This window comes from Periophthalmus magnuspinnatus, chromosome 19 (assembly GCF_009829125.3).
Source record: "Periophthalmus magnuspinnatus isolate fPerMag1 chromosome 19, fPerMag1.2.pri, whole genome shotgun sequence".
Classification (NCBI taxonomy): Eukaryota; Metazoa; Chordata; class Actinopteri; order Gobiiformes; family Gobiidae; genus Periophthalmus; species Periophthalmus magnuspinnatus.
In genome coordinates this window covers 27071284-27085072 of record NC_047144.1, presented here as the reverse complement: position 1 = coordinate 27085072, position 13789 = coordinate 27071284, and the positions used below count along the sequence as shown (strand labels likewise).

Below are 13789 nucleotides of genomic sequence, written 5' to 3'. Positions count from 1 at the left end.
CAAAACAAACTTGTTAGCTTGTGATTGACACCAAAGTTGGCCAATAAGGTGTGGGTTACTGGAATACAGTGAATGAGTGTTACAGATGACTGAAAGAGTACGCCCCACTCTCCCCCTTGTAGAATCAAGCAGTTACATTACACAGGTTTAGTGATGTTTTCCCCTTACAGCCAATAAGCAGTGGAACACAACGATGGTTTCCCGTAAACAGACGGAGTATGCTGTGCGCGTAAAAGGAGAAGACTGTATGCAAAGATCCGTGCGTAATTTTACGCTCTGGTTTTCAGCAGTTTTGCGTTTTAAACATGACCAAATGGACAAAACAAAGGAAGTACCTGATCGAGGACACAAGTTAAACTAGAGGCATCTCAGGCCCGGAGCAGTTCGTGGAACCGAGTGACGATCTCATGGTGGACTCAGGAGTAGAGGACCTTATGTTTTGATGGATTGGATGCTGTTCCTGATCGGTAAGCGTGGTTTATTCTGCTATTGATTTAATTGTGGGTCAAATATATCATGTGTAATCATTAGCATTAGCTAATGCGAATCTGCGCCCCTCTGACCACCACCAATCATTCACACACAAAGCTCTAACCACTGAGCCACTGTTGCATAATGATTGTCACACTGTACAACCAGTGTACACTGTACAGTGTGTGTTTACATTTTGAAGTGTGTGTGTTTGTTCACTGCTTGCAGTGTGTGGTTTGTAAATATATATTTGTTTTAAGCCATACCACGTTTTGACTATATTTTATACACAAATCTACATTTTATATTGTGTTTTGATATGCTATATAAATGTACAGTAATAGAGCAGCTCACTGTGCAGATACAGATTCATCTAAGTGTAAGCTTTCACTAGAGCCCTCATTGATGTCTGTGGGTTGAAGCATTCAAAAGTTATTGCATTTTTTCCAAACGCTCTCCAAATGTCTCCATTTAGATAGGTTTGGAGAGGCTTGCACTTACTAATGATAAAATGAATGTAAAACTCTAATTTTTATAGGTATTGACCTCAAATTTGAAATGTGAGTGGTCAACAAGATTTTCAGAGATATAGTGTATTTTTGTCCTCAGCTACCTACTGCAGCTTTCTACACCTTCATTTTAACAAAAAAATTTAGGCGAGGATGAGAAAAATTATTTTTTATGTGTGTTCCAAAGTGTATAAATGCTTAACAGACATACTTACATACTTGGGACAGATCTCATCTAGAGGAGCTTGCCAACCACCTCGTTGACAGACCGGGGTGATGGACAAGTCCGTCCCCGGGTCCTCAGTCTCTGCTTCCTCCTCAGTGACAGTGGGATTGAGGAGCTCCTCCAAGTATTCCTTCCCCCGCCTGATAACATCCCCAGTCGAGGTCAGCAGCTCTGCACCTGCACTGTAAACAGTGTTGGTGAACCACTGCATCTCACTATGGTTTGCCAGAATCTCTTTGAGGCTGTCCAATAGTCCTCCTCCATGGGCTCCATGAACTCCTCCCAACCCCGAGTTTTTGCCTCCGTGACAGAGTTGTTAGCGCTCAACTTCCCGCACAAGCTCAGGCTCCTTTCCCCCCAGCGTGGTGACATTCCATGTCCCCAGAGCTAGTCTCCATGTCCGGAGATCCGATTATCAAGGCTCCCGCCTTTGACTGCCGGCCTTTCTCCACCAGCCCCTTACGGATCCTCTTGTCGGTCTTGGGTCCATGTGAGGACGGCCCCACATTGCTCCTTCGGGTTGAGCCCAGCCGGGCCTCATGGGGAAAAGCACCCATTCGGGTGCTCAAACCCCTCCACTGTGTTAAGGTGGCGGTTCAGAGAATTCAAGTACATTAAACACACGGGGAAAAAAAGATTTTTCATTGTATTGATTTTGTCTCACAAGATCTTGTGGCACGAGATCTTGCAATATAAACTGGACTGGAGCAGAAACGTGGACGCAGTCTATAAGAAGGGCCAGAGCCGCCTCTATTTCCTGAGGAGGCTGAGGTCCTTTGACATCTGCAGGACGATGCTCAGGATGTTCTATGAGTCTATGGTGGCCAGTGCCATGATGTACGCTGTGGTCTGCTGGGGCAGCAGTCTGCGCGTGAGGGACACTAATAGACTCAATAAGATCATCAGGAAGGCTGGTCATGTTGTGGGGGAGGAGCTGGACTCTCTGACTGTTGTGTCGGACAGGAGGATGTTGACCAAAGTCAGGACTATTCTGGACTCTCCCCTCCACCCCCTCCACGAGGTGCTGGCCAATCTGAAGAGCTCGTTCAGCCACAGACTGTTACTGCCACGCTGCTCCACTGAGAGACACAGGAAATCTTTCCTGCCTGTCGCCATCAAACTGTTAAACTCCGTTCTGTAACCAAACACTTCAATACTCCAATATTCCACTTTGTACATAGATGTAAATAGTGTGTGATTTTGTGTGATGATCTATTTATTTATTTTGTTTAACACTGACACTTTATTCTTATTGCATGACACTTTATTCTTATTGCACAATTTTATTCTTTATTCTTATTTAAATGACTTTTTATTCTTATTCTTAAATTCTATCCTGTGGTTGTGGCATTTGTTAACTAAGAGAATTTCCCTTCGGGGATCAATAAAAGTGATTCTGATTCTGATTCTGATTGTCCCATCCCTAACACTTTGCTTAACTTATATTTACTTGGGTTTTAAAGTCATATTGATTTGAAGTAGTTTTACATATTTTTATACAGTCATCTACATTGTATGCTTCATAAAACTGTGTAACTCCCTTACCTTGTTTATTGTATCTATAATATTTTCCAATAGCTGTAACTGGTGAACGATTAGGCTCTTTAGAGCAGTTCTTAACGTGAACCGCTGAAACCAGATCTAATTTTTAAAACAACCAAATCTTTTTCTAGCAAATTTGTTAAGCAATTTTAGACTGATTAATGCTGAACCAACCAGAATCAGCACAGGGGCAGAGCAGGCAATATAAGTGAGACCATTTTGCATATATTTGACATCATAACAGTTGTTATTATTATTACTATAATAATAATAATAATAATAATAATAATAATAATAATAATAATAATAATAATAATTATTATTATTATTATTATTATTATTATTATTATTATTATTATTTAATCCCACTCTCAGTTGAACCATTTTAAACAAATCTGAACCTTGGTCATTTCTGTTCATTTCTGTGATTAGGTTATATACATTTTATTATATAAAATTAGTTCTTATATTGGCTTCATGCCATATAAATTAACAGTAAAAGAGCCAGTCTTTTGAATGCCAAATAAGTAGATCTAGAAGATTTGAAGTCCCTTTGTTAGCTGTAACTCTTTTAACTGCGCATGTCTTTTGTTTACTGCTCCACTGGTCCAACCAATATATTTCATATATGTTTTATTATAAATTTTCATAATGTTTAATGCATTTAATGTTTTTTATTGTGTTATATCCTCAGGAATCCCTTGAAAATGAGATGCTAATCTCTGTGGGACTTCCTGATAAAATAAAACCACCATAAGCCATTAGTTTAGTAAGAGCCAACCAATCATATGCCAGCAGGGACCCATGCATACTGTGATGGGCAGTGTATGAGGGAGTTATTGGTGGTGGTTAGAGGCATCTATTGTCTATTCGGGCAGACTGGCAGCCTTACTTCTGTCATATATTATAATGATTGTTTAAGGGCTTACCGTAAATTTCGGATTATAAGCCGCTACTTTTTTTCCACGCTTTGAACCCTGCGGCTTGTACAGCAGTGCGGCTTATTTATGGATTTTTTACTGGATAACGGCCCCTGGGTTTTATTTTCACGGACAAGCCTTCTACACGTGGCAGATAAATATGGCAAAAACAACTTAAGTGCATTAAAAAAATACAACTCACCAAACCGCTGCATCAGAGGGAGCCCTGCGCTGATTATGTGATTATGTCTACTCTGCTCCGCAGTTTCTTTCAAAAAAAAAAAAAAAAAACTCTAAAGGCGTATCGTTTAATCCCAGGTGCTTATTCTCCATGTGCCAAAGCAGTTTTGAAGGTTTCATTGCCTTATTTGCTTTTCCCGCATGTTACGCAGAGCGGACTGTGCGTGAGAGTCACCTGCAGCGACAAACCCAGATTTTAAGTAGACATTGTCTGTTAAATTTATCTTTCTTTTTCTTGGAGGTCGTAGTCTCCTCTTCTGGCTCCTCAGTTGTCCTTTTCCCCTTTGTTTAAAGCTCCCCAAAGACTTTTGTTTTGGCTCATTTTCACTCGCTTGTGGCTCTAGTTTTGTGCGTCGTGTCTGATGTGTTATACGTGATACGTCATCGCAGAGACAAGAGCAGATAATATACTTGCTACTACATCAAATAGATTTCTGTGGCGATTTCCAGCAGGATTTTCATGATACATCTACGGACGAGCTTATTAGTGTGTCATTAGGGACGGGCGAAAGTTGCTCCTGACCCCTGTGCGCACAGCGTCTGAAAATCAGGGCTCTTTACGCAGGACTGTGAGCTGTGTCTGTGTCTGTGTCTGTGAGACGTGAGACGTGAGCGGTGTTTGTTTTGAACATTGTTCCGCGAGTGTGACGCTTATTTTGAGCAACGAAAAATAAGAAAATATAATTTTATTTTAAGATCATAATAATCTTCCAATTTAAACTACAACAAAAAAGAGCTAACACAAATAAAATACACTTCAGCCACGCAGAGCCGCAGTATAAGGCTGAAAGAGGCGCATACGGCTCCGGAGCCGCGGGTTGCAGACTCCTGAAATAGAGCCACTGCACGTAAGCTCGACATCAATGAATCGACAAAAGACGACAAAAGTTTTCAGAGGAAATAAAAGCAGATTTTCCGTTTTGGTGCAGTTTTATTTTCTAAACCTGCAGATGTGTTCATCCCGTGTTGTTGTCGTGTTGGTTCCAATTTTCAGGCACAGTTTAAAAAAAAGCGTGTCAGTGCACCGTCTTTCTGTGTAAATATCTCATGTTACAATATGAAAACCTGCGGCTTTTATTCAGGTGCGGCTTATATATGTACAAAATTGATTTTCTCTTCAAATTTAGCTGGTGCGGCTTTTATTCAGGTGCGCTCTGTAGTCCGAAATTTACGGTATATTATGCTATTTTCAGATCTGTTATAATGTTGTCTCATCAAAAACATACCTGGAATTTTGTTTTGTTTCATTCACACATGTTTAACTGCATGTTAAGCATGTGTGAATGAAACGTGTCACTGTTCCGATGGCAACATCATATGAAATCAGATCGTAACTTCAATTGTTTTACTGGACAGTATCAAACAGTTAGTGTCTGTAAAACTTGTTTGTAGTGTGTATATTGAATCCACACTGTGTTGGAGTGAATATTGGCGCACAGGGACTGGCGCTCCAGTCTGTAGCGATGTGAGTAGTGCTCTGGAGCCTGTGAAGTGAGTGTAGTGAGGTAGAGCTGCTGCTGCACTGCAGATAAAAGCTGTCACTCTGCAGATGGGCAGCATTTAAAATAATTACTCCTCCAGTTTTGCTTTTTCAAAGTCTGTGGGGGCTCAAAGAGACGTGTTTCCAATTAATAACACTCTTGACTAATGTGAAATAAATGTACATTCTGAGTCTAAGTTTCATTAAGAAAAAAACATGTACATTACCATTATGTTTATGAGATATACTTCAGTAATATCAACAGATAGAATTGTACCTTATACAACACCAATTCCAATAAAATGGGGACGCTGTGTAAAACTTAAAAAAAATACAGAATACAATGATTTGCAAATCCTTTTCAACCTATATTGAACTGAATAAACTACAAAGATATGATATTTAATGTTCAAACTGATCAACTTTAGTGTTTTTATGCAAATATTCACTCATTTTCAATTTGATGTCTGCAACACGTTGAAATAACTGGGGCTGGGGCATGTTTACCACTGTGTTACATCATCCCTTTAACAACAATCAATAAGTGTTTGGGAACTAATTGTTAAAGCTTTGCAGAAGGAGTCCTTTCCATTCTTGCTGAATATACAATTTCAGTTGCTCAGCAGTCCGGGGTCTCGGTTGTCGTATTTTGAGCTTCATAATGCAACCACACATTTTCGACGGGAGACAGGTCTGGACTGCAGGCAGGCCACCTGCACTCTTTTACTACGAAGCCACGCTGTTTTAACATGTGCAGAATGTGGCTTGAATTGTTTTGCTGAAATAAGCAGGGACGTCCCTAAAAAAGACGTTGCTAGGATGGCAGCATATGTTGCTCCAAAACCTGTATTTACCTTTTAAACATTTATGGTGCCTTCAAGATCTACAAGTTACCTATGCCATGGGCACTAACACACCCCCATACCACCACAGAAGCTGGCTTTTGAACTTTGCACTGATAACAATCTGGATTTCCTCTTTGGCCTGCAGGACACATAATTTCCAAAAACAATTTGAAATGTGGACTCGCCGGCAGCGATTCGGGGTGTTGTTGATATATGGCTTTTTCTTTGCATGGTACAGTTTTAACTTGCACTTGGAGATATAGCGACAAACTGTGTTAAGTGACAATGGTTTCCTGAAGTGTTCCTGAGCCCATGTGGTAATATCCTTTACACATTCATGTCTGTTTTTAATACAGTACCGCCTGATGGATCGAAGGTCACGGCCAGTCAACATTGGTTTTCGGTCTTGCCGCTCTGAATTTTTTGATGATATTATGGACTGTAGATGATGAAATCCCTAAATTCCTTGCAACTGTACATTGAGAAACATTGTTCTTAGACTGTTGGACTATTTGCTCATGCAGTTGTTCATGAAGTGGTGAACCTTGCCTCATCCTTGCTTGTGAATGACAGAGCCCTTCGGGGATGCTCCTTTTATACCCAATCATGACACTCACCTGTTTACAATTAACCTGTTCACTTGTGGAACGTTCCAAACAGGTGTATTTTAAGCATTCCTTAACTTCCCCAATTTTTTGTTGCCCCTGCCCCAGCTTTATTGGAACTTTAATTGAAAATGAGTGAATATTTGCATAAAAACATTAAAGTTTATCACTTTGAACATTAAATATCATGTCTTTGTAGTTTATTCAGTTCAATATATAGTGAGGCAAATAAGTATATGAACACCCTGTGAATTTGCAAGTTCTCCCACTTAGAAATCATGGAGGGGTCTGAAATTTTCATCTTAGGTGCATATCCACTGTGAGAGACATAATCTAAAAAACAAAATCAATGTAAATGCAATGTAAATCACATTGTATGATTTTTAAAATAATTTATTTGTATGTTACTGCTGCAAATAAGTATTTGAACACCTGAAAAAAATCAATGTTAATATTTGGTACAGTAGCCTTTGTTTAAAATTACAGAGGTCAATTGTTTCCTGTAGTTTTTCACCAGGTTTGCACACACTGCAGGAGGGATTTTGGCCCACTCCTCCACACAGATCTTCTCTAGATAAGTCAGGTTTCTGGGCTGTCGCTGAGAAACATGGAGTTCGAGCTCCCTCCAACAATTTTCTATTGGGTCTAGGTCTAGAGACTGGCTAGGCCACTCCAGAACCTTGATATGCTTCTTACGGAGCCACTCCTTGGTTATCCTAGCTGTGTGCTTCGGGTCATTGTCATGTTGCTCTGAGTAAGGGAAGGAGGTTGTTCCCCAAAATCTTGCAATACATGGCCCCTGTCATCCTCTCCTTAATACAGTGCAGTCGTCCTATTTCCCGGCATTAATATATGTTTTGTTCAACATCTTGTTCTTAATGCAATGATATACAATTTACATGGGTCAAACATTATATTGTTCCACAGAGCCCCCTTGAACTTTTCAATATGACCAAAAAAAATTACTTTGCCAAAAACATTTGAAATTCGGCATGGACATTTGGCTTGACAAACTGAACGAAAAAGCCAATGAGAACATACCTCTATCTGCAACCATGTTACTGTGGTAAGATAATAAATGTGTCATTGAAATGCATGGGGTTCAGAGTACTGGACTTTGTTGTAGACTAAATAGATGCTCTACACCATTGGTGCTCAGACTTTTTCAGTATGTGAGCTACTTTCAAAATGATCTACCACCTAATGCAAAAATGTTAAACATATATTTATTTGTAAATGTATTATGAATTCTTACATGTACAGTGCATTTTGATGTACCTTGCACAACGTCATGAGATAATACTACACAACACAATTGAACTTCTTACATGTTCATAATTTCTTGAATGATGATTACTGCTCTGATGACTTGCACTGAATGGAATCAGTGAGGGATGCATAGTTCGGGCAGTAGCTTCTGACAGCCAGCCAGGAGTAAAATTGCATTTTTCGTTTGAAAGCGATAACAGAGCTAATCATGTTGATTACGGTTTTGTCTTTTTTTTATAGCCATAAAAATCATGTTAAACGAAGTAAGCCAAAACAGGAAGTCGGCCATATTGGGCGGAACCCCATTTTTTCAAAATTGCACCTTTGTAACTTTTTTACATCTCCACCTTTGAATTTCTTTCAAAATGCTTGAACATTGGTAAAACTAAACAAGCCCATGTGCAATATTATTGTTTAGATTTTTGATTGTTTCTAAAATGTGGGTGTGGCTAATCTGTAAATCAGTGGGAATTTTGAAAAGCATAAAAACAAGTGTATTTCTCACAGATGATGTTGAATGGAATTGGTCCCAATGAAACATTTGTGTGCATTGACGACCTGAAGGCAGCAATTTACAAGTTGTATAGCTATGATATAAAACTGCTCTACAGTGCCCCCTTGAATTTTTGAATAGGACCCAAAAATTACTTTGTCACAAAATTTCAAATTTGGCATGGACATCTGTATTGCCATACTGAACAAAAGAGTAAATTATCACATACCTCTATTTCCAACCATGCAGGCATGACAATGTCAGAAATGGTCTCATTGGAATGAATGGAGTAGGATTACCTAGACGGTGTTTTTGGGAGGAGGGGCGATGTAAGCGGGAATGAGAGGCAGGATCCTCACGGTGGCATGTACCCGCGGTCGCAAGGGGTGGCGAGGGCCTTTATCACTGCTTGCAGTTTTAATTAGGCCTGAGCCTGGGACAACGTCCCGGCGAGGGACTCATTAAAAACCGCTTCCAGAGCTCGGAAAATGGCAAAAATCAAGTAGTAAACACACCCAGTGAGATCAAAAATTAGAACTTGATGAGCTCTAATTGTCACTGAAGATCCCGAGAAAAAATAATGAAAGACGACTCGGTAGCGCCATCTCAGACTTTGATTTTCCTTGGGCCAATGGGCCCCGACTCAGAAAAAAGTCAACGTAAAAATCTAAAACTTACATCAAAAAATAGAACGTCAGGACATGACAAAAATTATATTATGGCCCCGCCCAAAAATGTACAGGAAGTTGGCCATATTGGATCAATCTCAGGAATGACAAAGGCACACACCCAGCATTTAAGACATCTCCTTGTACAGTTTTCACCATAAACTCGTCAAGTTTGACCAAATCCCACTAAACCCATGTGCAAATAAAGAGTGGTCATGGTGAATTTTCAACAAAATCGCAAATTTTGAAATATTTCAAAATCACAATTTTTTTTGCTGGGAAAAAGCCAATACAGCATTTATGCACATTTTTGAGCTGAACTCACTGATATGCAAATCAAGGCAGCCACACAAAATGGCTCTCTAGCGCCCTCTGGAAATTTCATTTTCAATAATTCATAGAAAACAATCAATTTGTCGTGGACTTGTGAAAAAATTCACAGGAGCCTTACTTGTGATGGGGCACAATTTGAGAAAGTCACATGACTGTAGCTGTTATGGAAAATGGCAAAAATCAAGTAGTAAACACGCCCCGACATGGCAGTGATTGGTATCAAAAATTAGAACTCGACAAGCTCTAATTGTCACCGTAGACCACGAGAAAAAATAACAAAAGATGACTCGGTAGCACCCCCTCAAACTTTCATTTTCATGGGGCCTATGGGAGCCTGACTCGCTCTAAAATGTACAGGAAGTCCGCCATATTGGATCAAACCTGGGAATGACAAAAGCGCACACCCTTGCATTTAGGACATCTCCTCGGACAGTTTTCATTCCAAACACTTCAAATTTGGCTAAATCCCACCAAACCCATGTGCAAATAAATATTATTAATTGCATTTTCGATATGACTTTGGGTGTGGTTGTGATGATATTTCAACAAAATCGCACATTTTGGAATATTTCCAAAAAATATTTCTCTTCAGATTATATTTTTTTAAATTCATAGGATATAATCGATTTGTGTTGGACTTGTGAAAAAAAATCCACAGGGGCCTTATTTGTGATGGGGCACAATGTGAGAAAGTCACATGACTGTAGCTGTTATGGTTTAGGAGAAAAATAATGGGTGGAAAATGCGTTTCCATTATTATTATTATTATAACTACCGCTTTGAGGCAGTTTTTGACCCCCTGAACGTTAAAGTAAAAAAAAGTCAATATTATTAGACCCAAAATTCAAGTTTGGCAAAAAATGTATTATTTTGATGTTCAAAAAAATTACTCTTTCAAAATGACTCAATAGCACCACCTCAAAATTCAAAATACATTACGGTAATGAAAGACCTTTTTTATCGTAGACAAATTACATTTGGTACAAACATAGCAGACATCAAGACAAGTAAAAAATTATATTATGACCCCACCCTAAACCCTACAGGAAGTCGGTCAATTTTTTCAAAATTTTCACTCTCACATTTGAATATTTTACGCCGTGGCTTTTCATTCAAGAAACTTGCAAATTGCTCCAAATGAACTAGACCCACGTGGGATTATAGGCTACCCTGTTTTTCTAAGTCATAAAATGTGGGTGTGGGCAGCCTGCAAAGAAAAAAGACCTTTTTTGAAGTTTTAAATGACCCGTAATTCTAACGTGCACTGTCCTATTTCCCGTCATTAATATACATTTTGTTCAAAATCTTGTTCTCAATGTAATGATATAAATTTTCATATGTCAGACATTATATTGCTCCACAGCGCCCCGTTGAACTTTTTAATAGGACCAAACAATTATTTTGTCAAAAACATTTGACATTCGGCATGGACATGTGGCTTCAATAACTAAACAAAAAAGCCAATGAGAACATACCTCTATTTGCAACCATGTTCCCGTGGAAACATAATAAAATTGTCATTGAAATGCATGGGGTTCAGAGTACTGGACTTTGTTATAGACTAAATAGATGCTCTACATTAATCAAACTATGGCCTAAATTTCAAGGTTGGCAAAAAATGTTGTATTTTTATGTGCAAAAAAATTTATGTTGCAAAATGACTCAATAGCGCCACTTCAAATATCAAAACACATTACGGCAATGAGAGACCTTTTTCATTGTAGACAACTGAAAGTTGATACAAACATAGAACATGTCAAGACAAGTAAAACATTATATTATGACCCCATCCTAAATCCTACAGGAACAAAAAAGCCAATGAGAACATACCTCTCAGTCGGCCATTGTGATTGGAACCCAATTTTTTCAAAATTTTTGCTCTCACGTTTAAATTTTTTACACCATGGATGTTCATTCAAGAAACTTGCAAATTGGTCAAAATAAACTAGACCCATGTGGGATTATAGGCTACTCTTTTGGATTTTTTTTTGGAGTCATAAAATGGGAGTGTTGCCAACACCCAAACAAAAATGGCATTATTTGAAGTATTTACATTCACTTAACTCAAAAATGCAGTGTCCTGTAAACCGGAATATACATTTTGGTCACACTGATGATCTGAACCTAATGATATACAATTTACATAACTGAGAGATTCCATTGCTCCACAGTGCCCCCTTGAAATTCTGAATGAGATCCAAAAAAATTTACTTTGTCAAAAACATTTGAAATTTAAAATACTGAACAAGAAAGCCAAAGAGAACATACCTCTATTTAAAAGTGTGCTACCATGGGAACGTCTGACATTTCTCATTGAAATACATTTTTTTTGTTAACTGGGATGAAAAAAATTACTTTGTCATAGACCATTGAAATTTGGTACACATATTCCCCACAGCTTAGTGAACAAAAAAAGCCAATGAAGACATACCATTATTTCCAACCATGCAGGCGTGAAAATGTCAGAAATGCTCTCATTGGAATGAATGGAGTAGTATTACTCATTTGCTGATTTTGGGGGGAGGCGCAATCTAAGCGGGAACAAGAGGCGAGAACTCCATGGTGGCCTGTACCCCGCGGTTGCAAGGGGCGGCGAGGGCCTTTATCACTACTTGCAGTTTATTATTATTATTATTATTATTATTATTATGATGCAATAATGTGGCAAGATGCTTTACCCAGCTTGCCACCTTTGTCTGCTTAGGAAAAAACAAAAAGTGTCTGTAATTGGAATCATGACATTAATACAATGCCTGTTGTTTAACACTGAGCTGGATGACAGGTGATATTTCTGTGGTGGAATTTCTGTTTAACTGCCAGATTGTAGATTGGTTGACCTAGTTTATGGTTAATATCTCTGTAATTACTGGGCCTATCCACATTTAACACATAGTTTAACGTCTTCTCTGTTCACATAAATAAAAAAATCAAAAAAGTGTATTCCAACCCCAAAGACCTGATTCTTGTCAGCTGAAAGGACTTTAAGCCATAAGATTAAAATCACAAGTCTGTGGAGCTAATCCCAAACAAATAATGATAAGGTTAAAACACTTAAAACACTGAAATGTCACATAATCCATAGGGAACTGTGAAATTCTAGAGTCTAAAAAACACCAATATAAGTGCATTATATTACATGGATAGCTCTACCATTTTCTTCTGGTAGTGCTTGATGAACACACGATATTATATTATACACTGTGGTATATTCCTGTTTATGATTTCCCCTGTGCTGCTGCTGTCTTTACTGCAGGTAAAGGAAGCCAAGGTGACAGAGGCCAAAATCAATGAGGCTCGAGAGCACTACCGGCCTGCTGCAGCCCGTGCTTCCTTATTGTACTTCATAATGAACGACCTCAATAAAATTCACCCCATGTACCAGTTCTCTCTCAAGGTAGGTATGGGCTATATTGACCTGCTATGCGCCCCTCCCCTTTCCCATTTCCTTCTGCACCCCGTAGAGACACTTTTTACTCTTCTATACCCCCCACCCCACTCGCTCCCCCTGCTTTATGCTCTTTGGCCTACTCGCATCCTGTTTGTGGCTCCCTAATGTGGTTATGTTGAGCGTAATGTCTCTTATATTGTGGGACAGGCGTGCTCACAAAGCCAAGGTAGAGCTATGGTGTGCAATCCTCCACTGCTCTGCGGTAGCTGCCCCAGTCTGCTTCACTCCTCACTGAATCGAATGGAAGCACGTTGTAAGTGGCCATACCTTTGACCTTCACAGCAAAATAGAATATAATGATATGCATTCTTCACAGCAGAGTGCTATGACTCTGCAAAATCAATATGTGAGAGAGAAGGCTTGTTCCAGAAGAATACACTTGGCTAATACGTCATTGTAATGGTATGTTATTATGTCTCACGCACAGGGTATATTGTTATTTTACTTCTCTAGCCATATTAATTCCCACACATCTCAGTTCATATTACATTTCTTTATATTTGACAATACTCATCAATGGAGCTCCTCTATGTTTTTTAAAATTCACACTTTAAAACATAGAGGACCTGTGACCACTATACCTCTAGACCATTTTGTTGCTAGTGGCCATTATATTTGGCTGAATAAGAAATGCACACAGCTGATGATACTAAATGTGCAGCATTACAGAAGGTACAAAAGGTAATTTTCTGCTTGAATAAATTTAATTGAATAAGATTAGTATTTGTATGGCATGCAGC

General features: G+C 38.9%; 1 protein-coding gene across 2 annotated transcripts in view; it reads left to right on the top strand.

The window, feature by feature from the left end:
- dnah9 (dynein, axonemal, heavy chain 9) overlaps positions 1-13789 on the top strand; it is a 612810-nt gene that overhangs the window by 405968 nt on the left and 193053 nt on the right. For both annotated transcript variants that reach the window (XM_033984465.1, XM_033984463.1), the window contains exon 65: positions 12855-12995. In XM_033984465.1, the coding sequence (XP_033840356.1) occupies positions 12855-12995 (141 nt within the window). The remainder of the gene's footprint in view (positions 1-12854; positions 12996-13789) is intronic.